The following is a 21,578-nucleotide window of genomic DNA, read 5'->3' on the forward strand; positions in this document are numbered from 1 at the left end:
CGGTTTCTGAGACTGTCTGCGCCTGGGGCCATCACCTGCCCTCATATTAAACTTACTTAGAAAAACACACCTTAGGTCCTAGGTCTCAACAAAGGTGACTATATAATACAGCACCCAAGAGAGGACACTTCTGAGAGTGAAAAGGACACACTATTAATAATTATTCTGAGATAACAGCCACAGACTGAGATGGTCCCAAGCAAAACGTTAGCCCTTCTCTAATACAAGATGCCAGACAGAGTAGCCAACAGCCACAAGGAATGAAAGCTCACAAGTCAAAACAATTACATACCTGAGGAGTACAACGACTGAAAAAGAAATACAACAAAGTGAGCAACATAGACCATTTGAAGTAGAACTACTGGAACATACTGGAACATAAGCATGACAAATACACTTAAAGATACAAGGGAAGATGTTAGTAGCACGAAGTGACAATGAGAAAGCATAAGGAAAACCTCATGAGGAAATAGGTGTAAAAGGACGATTGTTAAAGACTTAAGTCATGGGATAAATAGCAGTGTGGATACATGAGAACAGCAAATTATTTAGACATGGAAAATGACATTGAGAAACTCTCCCAGGAAACAGAATAAAACAATAAAGTGAGAGAATATTTAAAAGAACAGCAGTGTGATATGGTGGGTAAAAAAAGACATCTAACATCTGAAATAAATGAAATCCAAGACAACTAAGATGAAAAAAAAAGAAAACAGAGAAGAGGTAATATTCAAAAACTAATGAAGATAAATTTCACAAAGTTAAAGAAGGAAGTAAAAAATTATCTGTAAAGGATCCATGGAAATGAAGAGAAAATTCTAAAAGCTTCCAAAAAGAGCAAAGAAAATAAGAACAGACTGACACGATCTCTCTCTAGAGCAAACAGAACACATCTTGTTTGAGAGCACACAAGTGACATTTATGAAAACAGACAACATATTTGGACATAAACAAAGCATTAAAAACGTGCACGGGAGCAATATCATATAGATTTTCTCTGACCGTATCGCAACTGCAACAGCTTTTTAAAAGTCAACATAATATCAAAGAAGAAAAAAGTTGAAGGACTGACATGAGCCAATGTCAAAATTCACTATAAAGCTACAGCAATCAAGACAGTGTGGTACTGGTGAAAGAACAGACAAATGGACCAAAGGAGCAGAACAGAGAGCCTAGAAATAGATGCCCGTTAACATACTCCACCGTTCTTTGACAAAGGAGCACAGACCATACAATGGAGCAAAGACAGTCTTATCAACGAATGGTGCTGGAAGAACTGGACATCCACGTGCGAGACAGTGAACGTGCACATGGCCCTTTACACCTTTACAAAACGGAAATCAAAATGCATTATAGACCCACATGTCAAAAGCAAAACTCTAGAATTCCTAGAAGACAGTAACACGGAAGAAAACCGAGATGACCTCTTTAGAAACATGACTTTCTAGATGTGACAGCAAAATCAAGATCATGAAAGGAATAACTGATAAGCTGGATTTCATTAACATTTTAAACTGCTGCTCCACAAGACACAATGTCAAGAGGATAAAATCACAAGCCACAGACTGGGAGAAAATATTTGCAAAAGGCACAGTTGATAAAGGAATAACAAATATACAAATACGCAAAGAAATCTTAAAACTAAACAACAAGAACACACACAACCAGATTAAAAAATGGGGCAAACAACTTAACAGACATCTGGCCAAAGAAGACATAAAAATGGCAACTAAGAGTATGAGACGATGCTCCACATCATATGGCTCCAGGGAAATGCAAATTGAACAACAATGAGATACCACTACACACCTGTTAGAATAGTCAAAATATGGAACACTAACAACAGCAATTGCTGACAAGCATGTGGAGCATTGGAGACACTCATTCAGTATGGGTGGCAAGGCAAAACGGAACAGCCACTCTGGAAGGCAGTTTAGGGGTTTCTTACAAAACCAAGCATAACCCTTAACGTACGATCCAGCTTAACATACGCTCCTTAGTATTTACCCAAAGGAGTTCAAAACTTACACGCAGATGAAAACCTGCACACAAATGTTGATAGCAGCTTTACTCGTAATCGCCAAAAAGCGGAAGCAACCAAGATGTCCTGCACCAGATGAACGGATAAACAAACCGTGGTACATCTAGTCAACGGCATATTATTCAGCGCTAAAAAGCATCGAGCTATCAAGCTGTGAAAAGAAACCTTACATGCATGTTACTTTGTGAAAGAAGCCAATCTGAAAAGGTTGCATACTGTATGAGGCCAACTATATGACATTCTGGACGTGGCAAAATTGGGGCGACAGGAAGAGATCGGTGGTTGCCAGGAGTTGGCGGGGAGAAGGATGAATAGGCGGAGCACAAAGGATTTTTAGGGCAGTGAAAATACTCCATCGTTATGAAACTCTAATGACAGATTCATGTCATTCTACTTTTATCCAAACCCATAGAATGTATGACACCAAGAGTGAGTCGCAATGTAAACCATAAATCAGATAATATTCTATTATGGCTTTCATTTTCCAATTCTGGTAATCGTATTATGGTTACGGAAGTGAAAATTTTCTGATTTTGATCACTGTGCTGTGGTTAGGTGTCCCTGAAGGTAGAAAAATAAAACTGAAATATTCAGGAGTAAAGGGTATGTGGTCTGCATTTTCTCTCTAATGATTCAGGAATAGAGCCTAAGTGTGTAGGAAGGTGTGTGTCACGTGTGTGTCTATCAAACATCTTCTGCCTCAACTCACATTAAAATCAGGTCTAGATACAGGTATATTGAGAGAGAGAGCTCTTTCTATGTGTATATCTATATCTAAACGTATTTTCTTTCTCTCTCTCTCTTTCTATATATCTATAGATAGATAGATAGATAGATAGATTTATGTCTATATACCTACATATCCATATGATGGGAGTAACAAAGGAAATGTGACAAAATGTTAACAATTGGAAAAGTAAGTAAAGGGTATACTGGAGCTTTTGGAACCATTTGCGAGAAATTTCTGTATGTGTTGGAATATTGTTCAGTCTTAAAAAGAAATGAAATTCGGACACACGCTGCAACATGGATTGACTTTGAGGGCATTGTGCTAAATGAAATAACTAGTCACAAGAAGACAAATTTTGCATGATTCCACTGACATGACATACCTAGAGTAGTCAAACTCACAGAGACAGAAGGTAGAATGGTGGTTGCCAAGAGCTTGGGAAAGGGGCAACGGGGAGAGTAGTTTAATGTGTACAGAGTTTCAGTTTTGCAAGACGAGAAGAGTTCTGCAGGTTGGCTGCACAACAATATGAAGGTACCTAACGCTACAGAATGGCACACTTAAAAATGCTGAAGATGATCTATTTTAGGTTACATGCATTTACCACAATTTAGAAATCTGCATAAGTTTCGAATTCTTACAATGGAAAAAGTGTTTCAAAAATAGCTCTCCTGGTGCTTGTTCTGGTGAAAATGAGATTGGGGAAAAAAGGAGATAGTACAAAAAAGCTGACGTTGCAAAACCAAAAATTTTCTGTCTCAACTCATCCTACTTTCAACCTATTCTCCCAAGGAAACTTGAAAGTGCATTTAGAACAATGCCCCTTATTGAGTCTATGTCTTGATTTGCTCTGTCAACCTCCTGACTAAAGACTCAAAGGGCTATCTTCACTGTGTCTCTCCAAACTCTGTCTGGAGTCGGCTCCCTGTTTTGTGGTCAGCTCTCACTCTTCTCAGCATTCACGTGGGAGAGGGAACATCGAGCTGCACAGACTCTCCAGCCCTTAAAAGCCCATATAGCGGCAGAGACAACATACCCTCTCCTCATCCCAGACATCACCCCTAAAGATGTCCACATACCTGGGAATGCACAGTCTAGGAGTGCATCTCTAGAAAAGCCTACCTCTCTAGAAAGCTACAGTTGGTACGTCTACGGTTCACGATTGGAGTTTGTATTGTTTGCAGAGCCTCAAGCATGACCCCTCATTGCCTTGCCAGTGCTACTAGGATTGAGCCAAAACCATTCAGCAGAGCCTACAATGCCCTTCAAAATCTGGCCCTGCCAGCCCTCATCCTTGTGGAGCACCTCTCTCCCCTCAATCCTGTTCTCCAGTCCTGACCTCCTTTTATTTCCTCCCAAGAGCCATATGCCTTCCAACACTGCTCAATGACGTCAGAAAAAGAAGTGAGAGGTATAAGGACTGGACAGGAAAAATGAAAATTATCGCTGTGTTCAGATGACATGACTAAGTACACGGAAAATTTTTGTTCCATCTAATAAGCACTTAAATGGTATTTATTACGTGCCAGACATCGTCCTAAGTGTTTAACACTTATTTGGTCCTCATAACAAATCATCACGGAGCCTGGAGAGTTGTTCTATGTTAACGTAAACACCAAGAAATGCAACAACCTGTCATTTGAGATTTCCTACATGGGACAGTGATGTGACCCACTTATTTGAACAAGGATTCTGTGAATCTAAGAATATGATAAACATGACTAACATCTAAGAATATGATAAACATGACTTAGCTCAGTGGATCCGAAATTTTAGAAAAGATCTTAGAATCATTGTCCAGAATACTCCGCATTCCCATGGATAATGCCGCGTCTGCATTTCACTCATTCTCTCTCTCTCTCTCTCTGAGTATATACGTCACCTTTTGTTGGTGGTTCCATCACAGACTACTTCTGTCAGTTCATCGGGGTCATTTCTAAAGAATTAAAAGCATATATGATCAGACTCCTAGTGACTTCATAGAGTTACACTCTTGTTTGCAATTAGTTACAAGTAGTCTTCAAGTGGTAAACTGGTTGAACCCTAAAAACTTATGTGGATGTTAGTTATTTGGAAACTAGTATTTTAATCTTCCCTAGAAATAGGGCTTTCTATAGTTGTAACGAAGATCTTCGGCCGGTCAAAAAGCCTAATGAATGAAGATATTGAAATACAATTCTTCACTACTGAACCTTACTCTCACGTGTAATTGCATCGAGGTTGAATTTAGCTCAAAATTCAACTCCAGGTTGTAGGTACACATTTCCCCAGCTCCTCCTAATTTCCTGATCCTCAACACCCTCCACCACATCCTGACCCTTCATGTATCATGTATGTCTTTTCTGTTCCTCATACAGGGTTCAGATGACTGCAGGTCTGAGGCACGGGCTCCCTCCAGTATGACGGTGGCTTGGCATTCGGGACACCAGCTTTAGATGGTGGCAGAGCTCTGGAGGCTGACGAAAGGAGCCGAGGTCTGTTTAGCTCCATTCTCTTCTGCTGAGAGCTCCACTGCTCCCTCTCCACTGCTACCGTCTCCTTGCTCCAAATAGGATTCTCTCCTCTCCTGGCCCACTCTAGCAGAGTCTTACACACAGGCATTCTGAGAGTTTCCTCAAAGCTTTGGCTACTACTTTCTAAGGCTCACAAACAAACCGTGAGTAAGAAGTCTCCCTCTTCTGACTCCTCCTTCCTTTGGCCACCTAGGCCCAACAGGAAAGAAAGTTACCTACAGAAGCTTATAGTCTCTTATGGAAACCTGTTGTTGCCATCGATGCCCCCCATACCTTTCACCACTCAGATCACTCATGTCAACTCACCCCATCTTGTCACTGTTGCCAGACGACATTCGGGAAGAATCCATAACCCTGCCATAGAGTAAAAACCATGTACAAAAAATAGAGTCAGACATTTTGGAAGATAATCAGGTTCTTTTTCCCAACAGAATTGCAGCACACAAAAAGTAAAGTCACGAGGAAACACGACAGAAACAAAAGCATCCGTTTCAGGGTCCAGCACTGGAACCTCTGACACAGTTTCCGGGTTCTGTATGTGCGTGTGTGCGTGTCTGTGTGTCCCTGTGTGTATCCACTGGAAAGAGAATGAAGGGAACAAGGGAGACATAGCATTCATGATTACACCTCCTTCCTTCTTCACCATTTTGTTTCTCCTTCATGCACTCTGGAATCAATTTGGGAAACGTGAGAGGGATCTGAGTGTGTCGGGATGGGGAGGTGCATCCAAGTAAGAGCTAACACAGAGATATAGATAGAAAGAGAATACACAAGAACAATGAACACACAGTGTCAGGGCCTAGTCCCTGGTTGTTATCTGGTAGGAAAGAAACAAGTAGGAAGGTCAACGATGACCAAATGATGATTAAAAGATTTTCTGACCTGCGTGAAGACCATGCGTTTACAATGATTCTTTTTCTTTTTCTTTTTCTCTACAGTCCTCTCAGAAAACGTTATCTGGTTATATTATCCAAAATCAAGACTTTTCACCTCAAAACTGGCTTGGGTAATCTTTTCTCTATTTATCTTTTTCTTCATCTACAAAATAAGACACTTGCAAAATGCACTTTGAGTCTGTCACCTTCACAGTATCATGCTAATATTCAGCATTGCACAAATATTATTGATTTTTGGACAGCCTGCACTCTTCACCAAATTCTTTCAAATTTCATTAACTCTGTATCTGGCAACAATATACATTAGTACGTATATCTTAAAGTTCAAATACACTTAAAGGTTCTCATCAAAGTAACACACCCTGATAATTTCCAGAGAAATCATGGGTTCCTATCAAGACGCCAAATGGTACGGCATGTTGCATCCTCCTCCCAAAACTTCAGAAGTCTAAGGAACTATGCATTCCCAGAAATAACAAGAGTGACAACCCTGGGAAATGACAGAGGCCTGAAGGCTGTCTCTTAATTGGTGGGTAGCCTGGGGTTAGGGGCAGTGGGTGGCAGCCTTGAGGGGCTCAGTGTGAGGGAAAATTTTAAGGACCGTTCTTGCCTCTCCCCTGAGTTGCTTGGAAGCGATCACTTTCCTTTCTCAGCAGAAACAAGTAGCAACCACCCAGATGTAGCTAGGATAAAATTAGAGTAGCATTAGGTTAGCTGATGAAAGCAGGGAAGGGCTGAACAATCCTTGATCCTTCACTCCTCCACCTCCTCCGTCTCCCAAGCCCCAGGTGACAACCTCAAATGCCTCCTCAAATGCCGCTTTCCCCAAGAGCTCAAAGGTGACAGATCCTGACCACAGGAGTTGAGTAGTCACAGTGTTTCACGGTTTCTGAGACTGTCTGCGCCTGGGGCCATCACCTGCCCTCATATTAAACTTACTTAGAAAAACACACCTTAGGTCCTAGGTCTCAACAAAGGTGACTATATAATACAGCACCCAAGAGAGGACACTTCTGAGAGTGAAAAGGACACACTATTAATAATTATTCTGAGATAACAGCCACAGACTGAGATGGTCCCAAGCAAAACGTTAGCCCTTCTCTAATACAAGATGCCAGACAGAGTAGCCAACAGCCACAAGGAATGAAAGCTCACAAGTCAAAACAATTACATACCTGAGGAGTACAACGACTGAAAAAGAAATACAACAAAGTGAGCAACATAGACCATTTGAAGTAGAACTACTGGAACATACTGGAACATAAGCATGACAAATACACTTAAAGATACAAGGGAAGATGTTAGTAGCACGAAGTGACAATGAGAAAGCATAAGGAAAACCTCATGAGGAAATAGGTGTAAAAGGACGATTGTTAAAGACTTAAGTCATGGGATAAATAGCAGTGTGGATACATGAGAACAGCAAATTATTTAGACATGGAAAATGACATTGAGAAACTCTCCCAGGAAACAGAATAAAACAATAAAGTGAGAGAATATTTAAAAGAACAGCAGTGTGATATGGTGGGTAAAAAAAGACATCTAACATCTGAAATAAATGAAATCCAAGACAACTAAGATGAAAAAAAAAGAAAACAGAGAAGAGGTAATATTCAAAAACTAATGAAGATAAATTTCACAAAGTTAAAGAAGGAAGTAAAAAATTATCTGTAAAGGATCCATGGAAATGAAGAGAAAATTCTAAAAGCTTCCAAAAAGAGCAAAGAAAATAAGAACAGACTGACACGATCTCTCTCTAGAGCAAACAGAACACATCTTGTTTGAGAGCACACAAGTGACATTTATGAAAACAGACAACATATTTGGACATAAACAAAGCATTAAAAACGTGCACGGGAGCAATATCATATAGATTTTCTCTGACCGTATCGCAACTGCAACAGCTTTTTAAAAGTCAACATAATATCAAAGAAGAAAAAAGTTGAAGGACTGACATGAGCCAATGTCAAAATTCACTATAAAGCTACAGCAATCAAGACAGTGTGGTACTGGTGAAAGAACAGACAAATGGACCAAAGGAGCAGAACAGAGAGCCTAGAAATAGATGCCCGTTAACATACTCCACCGTTCTTTGACAAAGGAGCACAGACCATACAATGGAGCAAAGACAGTCTTATCAACGAATGGTGCTGGAAGAACTGGACATCCACGTGCGAGACAGTGAACGTGCACATGGCCCTTTACACCTTTACAAAACGGAAATCAAAATGCATTATAGACCCACATGTCAAAAGCAAAACTCTAGAATTCCTAGAAGACAGTAACACGGAAGAAAACCGAGATGACCTCTTTAGAAACATGACTTTCTAGATGTGACAGCAAAATCAAGATCATGAAAGGAATAACTGATAAGCTGGATTTCATTAACATTTTAAACTGCTGCTCCACAAGACACAATGTCAAGAGGATAAAATCACAAGCCACAGACTGGGAGAAAATATTTGCAAAAGGCACAGTTGATAAAGGAATAACAAATATACAAATACGCAAAGAAATCTTAAAACTAAACAACAAGAACACACACAACCAGATTAAAAAATGGGGCAAACAACTTAACAGACATCTGGCCAAAGAAGACATAAAAATGGCAACTAAGAGTATGAGACGATGCTCCACATCATATGGCTCCAGGGAAATGCAAATTGAACAACAATGAGATACCACTACACACCTGTTAGAATAGTCAAAATATGGAACACTAACAACAGCAATTGCTGACAAGCATGTGGAGCATTGGAGACACTCATTCAGTATGGGTGGCAAGGCAAAACGGAACAGCCACTCTGGAAGGCAGTTTAGGGGTTTCTTACAAAACCAAGCATAACCCTTAACGTACGATCCAGCTTAACATACGCTCCTTAGTATTTACCCAAAGGAGTTCAAAACTTACACGCAGATGAAAACCTGCACACAAATGTTGATAGCAGCTTTACTCGTAATCGCCAAAAAGCGGAAGCAACCAAGATGTCCTGCACCAGATGAACGGATAAACAAACCGTGGTACATCTAGTCAACGGCATATTATTCAGCGCTAAAAAGCATCGAGCTATCAAGCTGTGAAAAGAAACCTTACATGCATGTTACTTTGTGAAAGAAGCCAATCTGAAAAGGTTGCATACTGTATGAGGCCAACTATATGACATTCTGGACGTGGCAAAATTGGGGCGACAGGAAGAGATCGGTGGTTGCCAGGAGTTGGCGGGGAGAAGGATGAATAGGCGGAGCACAAAGGATTTTTAGGGCAGTGAAAATACTCCATCGTTATGAAACTCTAATGACAGATTCATGTCATTCTACTTTTATCCAAACCCATAGAATGTATGACACCAAGAGTGAGTCGCAATGTAAACCATAAATCAGATAATATTCTATTATGGCTTTCATTTTCCAATTCTGGTAATCGTATTATGGTTACGGAAGTGAAAATTTTCTGATTTTGATCACTGTGCTGTGGTTAGGTGTCCCTGAAGGTAGAAAAATAAAACTGAAATATTCAGGAGTAAAGGGTATGTGGTCTGCATTTTCTCTCTAATGATTCAGGAATAGAGCCTAAGTGTGTAGGAAGGTGTGTGTCACGTGTGTGTCTATCAAACATCTTCTGCCTCAACTCACATTAAAATCAGGTCTAGATACAGGTATATTGAGAGAGAGAGCTCTTTCTATGTGTATATCTATATCTAAACGTATTTTCTTTCTCTCTCTCTCTTTCTATATATCTATAGATAGATAGATAGATAGATAGATTTATGTCTATATACCTACATATCCATATGATGGGAGTAACAAAGGAAATGTGACAAAATGTTAACAATTGGAAAAGTAAGTAAAGGGTATACTGGAGCTTTTGGAACCATTTGCGAGAAATTTCTGTATGTGTTGGAATATTGTTCAGTCTTAAAAAGAAATGAAATTCGGACACACGCTGCAACATGGATTGACTTTGAGGGCATTGTGCTAAATGAAATAACTAGTCACAAGAAGACAAATTTTGCATGATTCCACTGACATGACATACCTAGAGTAGTCAAACTCACAGAGACAGAAGGTAGAATGGTGGTTGCCAAGAGCTTGGGAAAGGGGCAACGGGGAGAGTAGTTTAATGTGTACAGAGTTTCAGTTTTGCAAGACGAGAAGAGTTCTGCAGGTTGGCTGCACAACAATATGAAGGTACCTAACGCTACAGAATGGCACACTTAAAAATGCTGAAGATGATCTATTTTAGGTTACATGCATTTACCACAATTTAGAAATCTGCATAAGTTTCGAATTCTTACAATGGAAAAAGTGTTTCAAAAATAGCTCTCCTGGTGCTTGTTCTGGTGAAAATGAGATTGGGGAAAAAAGGAGATAGTACAAAAAAGCTGACGTTGCAAAACCAAAAATTTTCTGTCTCAACTCATCCTACTTTCAACCTATTCTCCCAAGGAAACTTGAAAGTGCATTTAGAACAATGCCCCTTATTGAGTCTATGTCTTGATTTGCTCTGTCAACCTCCTGACTAAAGACTCAAAGGGCTATCTTCACTGTGTCTCTCCAAACTCTGTCTGGAGTCGGCTCCCTGTTTTGTGGTCAGCTCTCACTCTTCTCAGCATTCACGTGGGAGAGGGAACATCGAGCTGCACAGACTCTCCAGCCCTTAAAAGCCCATATAGCGGCAGAGACAACATACCCTCTCCTCATCCCAGACATCACCCCTAAAGATGTCCACATACCTGGGAATGCACAGTCTAGGAGTGCATCTCTAGAAAAGCCTACCTCTCTAGAAAGCTACAGTTGGTACGTCTACGGTTCACGATTGGAGTTTGTATTGTTTGCAGAGCCTCAAGCATGACCCCTCATTGCCTTGCCAGTGCTACTAGGATTGAGCCAAAACCATTCAGCAGAGCCTACAATGCCCTTCAAAATCTGGCCCTGCCAGCCCTCATCCTTGTGGAGCACCTCTCTCCCCTCAATCCTGTTCTCCAGTCCTGACCTCCTTTTATTTCCTCCCAAGAGCCATATGCCTTCCAACACTGCTCAATGACGTCAGAAAAAGAAGTGAGAGGTATAAGGACTGGACAGGAAAAATGAAAATTATCGCTGTGTTCAGATGACATGACTAAGTACACGGAAAATTTTTGTTCCATCTAATAAGCACTTAAATGGTATTTATTACGTGCCAGACATCGTCCTAAGTGTTTAACACTTATTTGGTCCTCATAACAAATCATCACGGAGCCTGGAGAGTTGTTCTATGTTAACGTAAACACCAAGAAATGCAACAACCTGTCATTTGAGATTTCCTACATGGGACAGTGATGTGACCCACTTATTTGAACAAGGATTCTGTGAATCTAAGAATATGATAAACATGACTAACATCTAAGAATATGATAAACATGACTTAGCTCAGTGGATCCGAAATTTTAGAAAAGATCTTAGAATCATTGTCCAGAATACTCCGCATTCCCATGGATAATGCCGCGTCTGCATTTCACTCATTCTCTCTCTCTCTCTCTCTGAGTATATACGTCACCTTTTGTTGGTGGTTCCATCACAGACTACTTCTGTCAGTTCATCGGGGTCATTTCTAAAGAATTAAAAGCATATATGATCAGACTCCTAGTGACTTCATAGAGTTACACTCTTGTTTGCAATTAGTTACAAGTAGTCTTCAAGTGGTAAACTGGTTGAACCCTAAAAACTTATGTGGATGTTAGTTATTTGGAAACTAGTATTTTAATCTTCCCTAGAAATAGGGCTTTCTATAGTTGTAACGAAGATCTTCGGCCGGTCAAAAAGCCTAATGAATGAAGATATTGAAATACAATTCTTCACTACTGAACCTTACTCTCACGTGTAATTGCATCGAGGTTGAATTTAGCTCAAAATTCAACTCCAGGTTGTAGGTACACATTTCCCCAGCTCCTCCTAATTTCCTGATCCTCAACACCCTCCACCACATCCTGACCCTTCATGTATCATGTATGTCTTTTCTGTTCCTCATACAGGGTTCAGATGACTGCAGGTCTGAGGCACGGGCTCCCTCCAGTATGACGGTGGCTTGGCATTCGGGACACCAGCTTTAGATGGTGGCAGAGCTCTGGAGGCTGACGAAAGGAGCCGAGGTCTGTTTAGCTCCATTCTCTTCTGCTGAGAGCTCCACTGCTCCCTCTCCACTGCTACCGTCTCCTTGCTCCAAATAGGATTCTCTCCTCTCCTGGCCCACTCTAGCAGAGTCTTACACACAGGCATTCTGAGAGTTTCCTCAAAGCTTTGGCTACTACTTTCTAAGGCTCACAAACAAACCGTGAGTAAGAAGTCTCCCTCTTCTGACTCCTCCTTCCTTTGGCCACCTAGGCCCAACAGGAAAGAAAGTTACCTACAGAAGCTTATAGTCTCTTATGGAAACCTGTTGTTGCCATCGATGCCCCCCATACCTTTCACCACTCAGATCACTCATGTCAACTCACCCCATCTTGTCACTGTTGCCAGACGACATTCGGGAAGAATCCATAACCCTGCCATAGAGTAAAAACCATGTACAAAAAATAGAGTCAGACATTTTGGAAGATAATCAGGTTCTTTTTCCCAACAGAATTGCAGCACACAAAAAGTAAAGTCACGAGGAAACACGACAGAAACAAAAGCATCCGTTTCAGGGTCCAGCACTGGAACCTCTGACACAGTTTCCGGGTTCTGTATGTGCGTGTGTGCGTGTCTGTGTGTCCCTGTGTGTATCCACTGGAAAGAGAATGAAGGGAACAAGGGAGACATAGCATTCATGATTACACCTCCTTCCTTCTTCACCATTTTGTTTCTCCTTCATGCACTCTGGAATCAATTTGGGAAACGTGAGAGGGATCTGAGTGTGTCGGGATGGGGAGGTGCATCCAAGTAAGAGCTAACACAGAGATATAGATAGAAAGAGAATACACAAGAACAATGAACACACAGTGTCAGGGCCTAGTCCCTGGTTGTTATCTGGTAGGAAAGAAACAAGTAGGAAGGTCAACGATGACCAAATGATGATTAAAAGATTTTCTGACCTGCGTGAAGACCATGCGTTTACAATGATTCTTTTTCTTTTTCTTTTTCTCTACAGTCCTCTCAGAAAACGTTATCTGGTTATATTATCCAAAATCAAGACTTTTCACCTCAAAACTGGCTTGGGTAATCTTTTCTCTATTTATCTTTTTCTTCATCTACAAAATAAGACACTTGCAAAATGCACTTTGAGTCTGTCACCTTCACAGTATCATGCTAATATTCAGCATTGCACAAATATTATTGATTTTTGGACAGCCTGCACTCTTCACCAAATTCTTTCAAATTTCATTAACTCTGTATCTGGCAACAATATACATTAGTACGTATATCTTAAAGTTCAAATACACTTAAAGGTTCTCATCAAAGTAACACACCCTGATAATTTCCAGAGAAATCATGGGTTCCTATCAAGACGCCAAATGGTACGGCATGTTGCATCCTCCTCCCAAAACTTCAGAAGTCTAAGGAACTATGCATTCCCAGAAATAACAAGAGTGACAACCCTGGGAAATGACAGAGGCCTGAAGGCTGTCTCTTAATTGGTGGGTAGCCTGGGGTTAGGGGCAGTGGGTGGCAGCCTTGAGGGGCTCAGTGTGAGGGAAAATTTTAAGGACCGTTCTTGCCTCTCCCCTGAGTTGCTTGGAAGCGATCACTTTCCTTTCTCAGCAGAAACAAGTAGCAACCACCCAGATGTAGCTAGGATAAAATTAGAGTAGCATTAGGTTAGCTGATGAAAGCAGGGAAGGGCTGAACAATCCTTGATCCTTCACTCCTCCACCTCCTCCGTCTCCCAAGCCCCAGGTGACAACCTCAAATGCCTCCTCAAATGCCGCTTTCCCCAAGAGCTCAAAGGTGACAGATCCTGACCACAGGAGTTGAGTAGTCACAGTGTTTCACGGTTTCTGAGACTGTCTGCGCCTGGGGCCATCACCTGCCCTCATATTAAACTTACTTAGAAAAACACACCTTAGGTCCTAGGTCTCAACAAAGGTGACTATATAATACAGCACCCAAGAGAGGACACTTCTGAGAGTGAAAAGGACACACTATTAATAATTATTCTGAGATAACAGCCACAGACTGAGATGGTCCCAAGCAAAACGTTAGCCCTTCTCTAATACAAGATGCCAGACAGAGTAGCCAACAGCCACAAGGAATGAAAGCTCACAAGTCAAAACAATTACATACCTGAGGAGTACAACGACTGAAAAAGAAATACAACAAAGTGAGCAACATAGACCATTTGAAGTAGAACTACTGGAACATACTGGAACATAAGCATGACAAATACACTTAAAGATACAAGGGAAGATGTTAGTAGCACGAAGTGACAATGAGAAAGCATAAGGAAAACCTCATGAGGAAATAGGTGTAAAAGGACGATTGTTAAAGACTTAAGTCATGGGATAAATAGCAGTGTGGATACATGAGAACAGCAAATTATTTAGACATGGAAAATGACATTGAGAAACTCTCCCAGGAAACAGAATAAAACAATAAAGTGAGAGAATATTTAAAAGAACAGCAGTGTGATATGGTGGGTAAAAAAAGACATCTAACATCTGAAATAAATGAAATCCAAGACAACTAAGATGAAAAAAAAAGAAAACAGAGAAGAGGTAATATTCAAAAACTAATGAAGATAAATTTCACAAAGTTAAAGAAGGAAGTAAAAAATTATCTGTAAAGGATCCATGGAAATGAAGAGAAAATTCTAAAAGCTTCCAAAAAGAGCAAAGAAAATAAGAACAGACTGACACGATCTCTCTCTAGAGCAAACAGAACACATCTTGTTTGAGAGCACACAAGTGACATTTATGAAAACAGACAACATATTTGGACATAAACAAAGCATTAAAAACGTGCACGGGAGCAATATCATATAGATTTTCTCTGACCGTATCGCAACTGCAACAGCTTTTTAAAAGTCAACATAATATCAAAGAAGAAAAAAGTTGAAGGACTGACATGAGCCAATGTCAAAATTCACTATAAAGCTACAGCAATCAAGACAGTGTGGTACTGGTGAAAGAACAGACAAATGGACCAAAGGAGCAGAACAGAGAGCCTAGAAATAGATGCCCGTTAACATACTCCACCGTTCTTTGACAAAGGAGCACAGACCATACAATGGAGCAAAGACAGTCTTATCAACGAATGGTGCTGGAAGAACTGGACATCCACGTGCGAGACAGTGAACGTGCACATGGCCCTTTACACCTTTACAAAACGGAAATCAAAATGCATTATAGACCCACATGTCAAAAGCAAAACTCTAGAATTCCTAGAAGACAGTAACACGGAAGAAAACCGAGATGACCTCTTTAGAAACATGACTTTCTAGATGTGACAGCAAAATCAAGATCATGAAAGGAATAACTGATAAGCTGGATTTCATTAACATTTTAAACTGCTGCTCCACAAGACACAATGTCAAGAGGATAAAATCACAAGCCACAGACTGGGAGAAAATATTTGCAAAAGGCACAGTTGATAAAGGAATAACAAATATACAAATACGCAAAGAAATCTTAAAACTAAACAACAAGAACACACACAACCAGATTAAAAAATGGGGCAAACAACTTAACAGACATCTGGCCAAAGAAGACATAAAAATGGCAACTAAGAGTATGAGACGATGCTCCACATCATATGGCTCCAGGGAAATGCAAATTGAACAACAATGAGATACCACTACACACCTGTTAGAATAGTCAAAATATGGAACACTAACAACAGCAATTGCTGACAAGCATGTGGAGCATTGGAGACACTCATTCAGTATGGGTGGCAAGGCAAAACGGAACAGCCACTCTGGAAGGCAGTTTAGGGGTTTCTTACAAAACCAAGCATAACCCTTAACGTACGATCCAGCTTAACATACGCTCCTTAGTATTTACCCAAAGGAGTTCAAAACTTACACGCAGATGAAAACCTGCACACAAATGTTGATAGCAGCTTTACTCGTAATCGCCAAAAAGCGGAAGCAACCAAGATGTCCTGCACCAGATGAACGGATAAACAAACCGTGGTACATCTAGTCAACGGCATATTATTCAGCGCTAAAAAGCATCGAGCTATCAAGCTGTGAAAAGAAACCTTACATGCATGTTACTTTGTGAAAGAAGCCAATCTGAAAAGGTTGCATACTGTATGAGGCCAACTATATGACATTCTGGACGTGGCAAAATTGGGGCGACAGGAAGAGATCGGTGGTTGCCAGGAGTTGGCGGGGAGAAGGATGAATAGGCGGAGCACAAAGGATTTTTAGGGCAGTGAAAATACTCCATCGTTATGAAACTCTAATGACAGATTCATGTCATTCTACTTTTATCCAAACCCATAGAATGTATGACACCAAGAGTGAGTCGCAATGTAAACCATAAATCAGATAATATTCTATTATGGCTTTCATTTTCCAATTCTGGTAATCGTATTATGGTTACGGAAGTGAAAATTTTCTGATTTTGATCACTGTGCTGTGGTTAGGTGTCCCTGAAGGTAGAAAAATAAAACTGAAATATTCAGGAGTAAAGGGTATGTGGTCTGCATTTTCTCTCTAATGATTCAGGAATAGAGCCTAAGTGTGTAGGAAGGTGTGTGTCACGTGTGTGTCTATCAAACATCTTCTGCCTCAACTCACATTAAAATCAGGTCTAGATACAGGTATATTGAGAGAGAGAGCTCTTTCTATGTGTATATCTATATCTAAACGTATTTTCTTTCTCTCTCTCTCTTTCTATATATCTATAGATAGATAGATAGATAGATAGATTTATGTCTATATACCTACATATCCATATGATGGGAGTAACAAAGGAAATGTGACAAAATGTTAACAATTGGAAAAGTAAGTAAAGGGTATACTGGAGCTTTTGGAACCATTTGCGAGAAATTTCTGTATGTGTTGGAATATTGTTCAGTCTTAAAAAGAAATGAAATTCGGACACACGCTGCAACATGGATTGACTTTGAGGGCATTGTGCTAAATGAAATAACTAGTCACAAGAAGACAAATTTTGCATGATTCCACTGACATGACATACCTAGAGTAGTCAAACTCACAGAGACAGAAGGTAGAATGGTGGTTGCCAAGAGCTTGGGAAAGGGGCAACGGGGAGAGTAGTTTAATGTGTACAGAGTTTCAGTTTTGCAAGACGAGAAGAGTTCTGCAGGTTGGCTGCACAACCATATGAAGGTACCTAACGCTACAGAATGGCACACTTAAAAATGCTGAAGATGATCTATTTTAGGTTACATGCATTTACCACAATTTAGAAATCTGCATAAGTTTCGAATTCTTACAATGGAAAAAGTGTTTCAAAAATAGCTCTCCTGGTGCTTGTTCTGGTGAAAATGAGATTGGGGAAAAAAGGAGATAGTACAAAAAAGCTGACGTTGCAAAACCAAAAATTTTCTGTCTCAACTCATCCTACTTTCAACCTATTCTCCCAAGGAAACTTGAAAGTGCATTTAGAACAATGCCCCTTATTGAGTCTATGTCTTGATTTGCTCTGTCAACCTCCTGACTAAAGACTCAAAGGGCTATCTTCACTGTGTCTCTCCAAACTCTGTCTGGAGTCGGCTCCCTGTTTTGTGGTCAGCTCTCACTCTTCTCAGCATTCACGTGGGAGAGGGAACATCGAGCTGCACAGACTCTCCAGCCCTTAAAAGCCCATATAGCGGCAGAGACAACATACCCTCTCCTCATCCCAGACATCACCCCTAAAGATGTCCACATACCTGGGAATGCACAGTCTAGGAGTGCATCTCTAGAAAAGCCTACCTCTCTAGAAAGCTACAGTTGGTACGTCTACGGTTCACGATTGGAGTTTGTATTGTTTGCAGAGCCTCAAGCATGACCCCTCATTGCCTTGCCAGTGCTACTAGGATTGAGCCAAAACCATTCAGCAGAGCCTACAATGCCCTTCAAAATCTGGCCCTGCCAGCCCTCATCCTTGTGGAGCACCTCTCTCCCCTCAATCCTGTTCTCCAGTCCTGACCTCCTTTTATTTCCTCCCAAGAGCCATATGCCTTCCAACACTGCTCAATGACGTCAGAAAAAGAAGTGAGAGGTATAAGGACTGGACAGGAAAAATGAAAATTATCGCTGTGTTCAGATGACATGACTAAGTACACGGAAAATTTTTGTTCCATCTAATAAGCACTTAAATGGTATTTATTACGTGCCAGACATCGTCCTAAGTGTTTAACACTTATTTGGTCCTCATAACAAATCATCACGGAGCCTGGAGAGTTGTTCTATGTTAACGTAAACACCAAGAAATGCAACAACCTGTCATTTGAGATTTCCTACATGGGACAGTGATGTGACCCACTTATTTGAACAAGGATTCTGTGAATCTAAGAATATGATAAACATGACTAACATCTAAGAATATGATAAACATGACTTAGCTCAGTGGATCCGAAATTTTAGAAAAGATCTTAGAATCATTGTCCAGAATACTCCGCATTCCCATGGATAATGCCGCGTCTGCATTTCACTCATTCTCTCTCTCTCTCTCTCTGAGTATATACGTCACCTTTTGTTGGTGGTTCCATCACAGACTACTTCTGTCAGTTCATCGGGGTCATTTCTAAAGAATTAAAAGCATATATGATCAGACTCCTAGTGACTTCATAGAGTTACACTCTTGTTTGCAATTAGTTACAAGTAGTCTTCAAGTGGTAAACTGGTTGAACCCTAAAAACTTATGTGGATGTTAGTTATTTGGAAACTAGTATTTTAATCTTCCCTAGAAATAGGGCTTTCTATAGTTGTAACGAAGATCTTCGGCCGGTCAAAAAGCCTAATGAATGAAGATATTGAAATACAATTCTTCACTACTGAACCTTACTCTCACGTGTAATTGCATCGAGGTTGAATTTAGCTCAAAATTCAACTCCAGGTTGTAGGTACACATTTCCCCAGCTCCTCCTAATTTCCTGATCCTCAACACCCTCCACCACATCCTGACCCTTCATGTATCATGTATGTCTTTTCTGTTCCTCATACAGGGTTCAGATGACTGCAGGTCTGAGGCACGGGCTCCCTCCAGTATGACGGTGGCTTGGCATTCGGGACACCAGCTTTAGATGGTGGCAGAGCTCTGGAGGCTGACGAAAGGAGCCGAGGTCTGTTTAGCTCCATTCTCTTCTGCTGAGAGCTCCACTGCTCCCTCTCCACTGCTACCGTCTCCTTGCTCCAAATAGGATTCTCTCCTCTCCTGGCCCACTCTAGCAGAGTCTTACACACAGGCATTCTGAGAGTTTCCTCAAAGCTTTGGCTACTACTTTCTAAGGCTCACAAACAAACCGTGAGTAAGAAGTCTCCCTCTTCTGACTCCTCCTTCCTTTGGCCACCTAGGCCCAACAGGAAAGAAAGTTACCTACAGAAGCTTATAGTCTCTTATGGAAACCTGTTGTTGCCATCGATGCCCCCCATACCTTTCACCACTCAGATCACTCATGTCAACTCACCCCATCTTGTCACTGTTGCCAGACGACATTCGGGAAGAATCCATAACCCTGCCATAGAGTAAAAACCATGTACAAAAAATAGAGTCAGACATTTTGGAAGATAATCAGGTTCTTTTTCCCAACAGAATTGCAGCACACAAAAAGTAAAGTCACGAGGAAACACGACAGAAACAAAAGCATCCGTTTCAGGGTCCAGCACTGGAACCTCTGACACAGTTTCCGGGTTCTGTATGTGCGTGTGTGCGTGTCTGTGTGTCCCTGTGTGTATCCACTGGAAAGAGAATGAAGGGAACAAGGGAGACATAGCATTCATGATTACACCTCCTTCCTTCTTCACCATTTTGTTTCTCCTTCATGCACTCTGGAATCAATTTGGGAAACGTGAGAGGGATCTGAGTGTGTCGGGATGGGGAGGTGCATCCAAGTAAGAGCTAACACAGAGATATAGATAGAAAGAGAATACACAAGAACAATGAACACACAGTGTCAGGGCCTAGTCCCTGGTTGTTATCTGGTAGGAAAGAAACAAGTAGGAAGGTCAACGATGACCAAATGATGATTAAAAGATTTTCTGACCTGCGTGAAGACCATGCGTTTACAATGATTCTTTTTCTTTTTCTTTTTCTCTACAGTCCTCTCAGAAAACGTTATCTGGTTATATTATCCAAAATCAAGACTTGTCACCTCAAAACTGGCTTGGGTAATCTTTTCTCTATTTATCTTTTTCTTCATCTACAAAATAAGACACTTGCAAAATGCACTTTGAGTCTGTCACCTTCACAGTATCATGCTAATATTCAGCATTGCACAAATATTATTGATTTTTGGACAGCCTGCACTCTTCACCAAATTCTTTCAAATTTCATTAACTCTGTATCTGGCAACAATATACATTAGTACGTATATCTTAAAGTTCAAATACACTTAAAGGTTCTCATCAAAGTAACACACCCTGATAATTTCCAGAGAAATCATGGGTTCCTATCAAGACACCAAATGGTACGGCATGTTGCATCCTCCTCCCAAAACTTCAGAAGTCTAAGGAACTATGCATTCCCAGAAATAACAAGAGTGACAACCCTGGGAAATGACAGAGGCCTGAAGGCTGTCTCTTAATTGGTGGGTAGCCTGGGATTAGGGGCAGTGGGTGGCAGCCTTGAGGGGCTCAGTGTGAGGGAAAATTTTAAGGACCGTTCTTGCCTCTCCCCTGAGTTGCTTGGAAGCGATCACTTTCCTTTCTCAGCAGAAACAAGTAGCAACCACCCAGATGTAGCTAGGATAAAATTAGAGTAGCATTAGGTTAGCTGATGAAAGCAGGGAAGGGCTGAACAATCCTTGATCCTTCACTCCTCCACCTCCTCCGTCTCCCAAGCCCCAGGTGACAACCTCAAATGCCTCCTCAAATGCCGCTTTCCCCAAGAGCTCAAAGGTGACAGATCCTGACCACAGGAGTTGAGTGGTCACAGTGTTTCACGGTTTCTGAGACTGTCTGCGCCTGGGGCCATCACCTGCCCTCATATTAAACTTACTTAGAAAAACACACCTTAGGTCCTAGGTCTCAACAAAGGTGACTATATAATACAGCACCCAAGAGAGGACACTTCTGAGAGTGAAAAGGACACACTATTAATAATTATTCTGAGATAACAGCCACAGACTGAGATGGTCCCAAGCAAAACGTTAGCCCTTCTCTAATACAAGATGCCAGACAGAGTAGCCAACAGCCACAAGGAATGAAAGCTCACAAGTCAAAACAATTACATACCTGAGGAGTACAACGACTGAAAAAGAAATACAACAAAGTGAGCAACATAGACCATTTGAAGTAGAACTACTGGAACATACTGGAACATAAGCATGAC

General features: G+C 40.9%; 1 protein-coding gene across 1 annotated transcript in view; it reads right to left on the reverse strand.

The window, feature by feature from the left end:
• The window catches only part of LOC138918367 (uncharacterized), a 201,741-nt gene that overhangs the window by 144,267 nt on the left and 35,896 nt on the right, over positions 1-21,578 (reverse strand). Inside the window, exons 14-19 of the mRNA XM_070239620.1 lie at positions 19,717-19,764; positions 18,780-18,833; positions 12,654-12,701; positions 11,717-11,770; positions 5,591-5,638; positions 4,654-4,707 (exon numbers count right to left, since the gene is read on the reverse strand). Of these exons, the coding sequence (XP_070095721.1) occupies positions 4,654-4,707; positions 5,591-5,638; positions 11,717-11,770; positions 12,654-12,701; positions 18,780-18,833; positions 19,717-19,764 (306 nt within the window). The remainder of the gene's footprint in view (positions 1-4,653; positions 4,708-5,590; positions 5,639-11,716; positions 11,771-12,653; positions 12,702-18,779; positions 18,834-19,716; positions 19,765-21,578) is intronic.

Source organism: Equus caballus, chromosome 17 (genome assembly GCF_041296265.1).
Source record: "Equus caballus isolate H_3958 breed thoroughbred chromosome 17, TB-T2T, whole genome shotgun sequence".
In the NCBI taxonomy this organism is placed as follows: domain Eukaryota; kingdom Metazoa; phylum Chordata; class Mammalia; order Perissodactyla; family Equidae; genus Equus; species Equus caballus.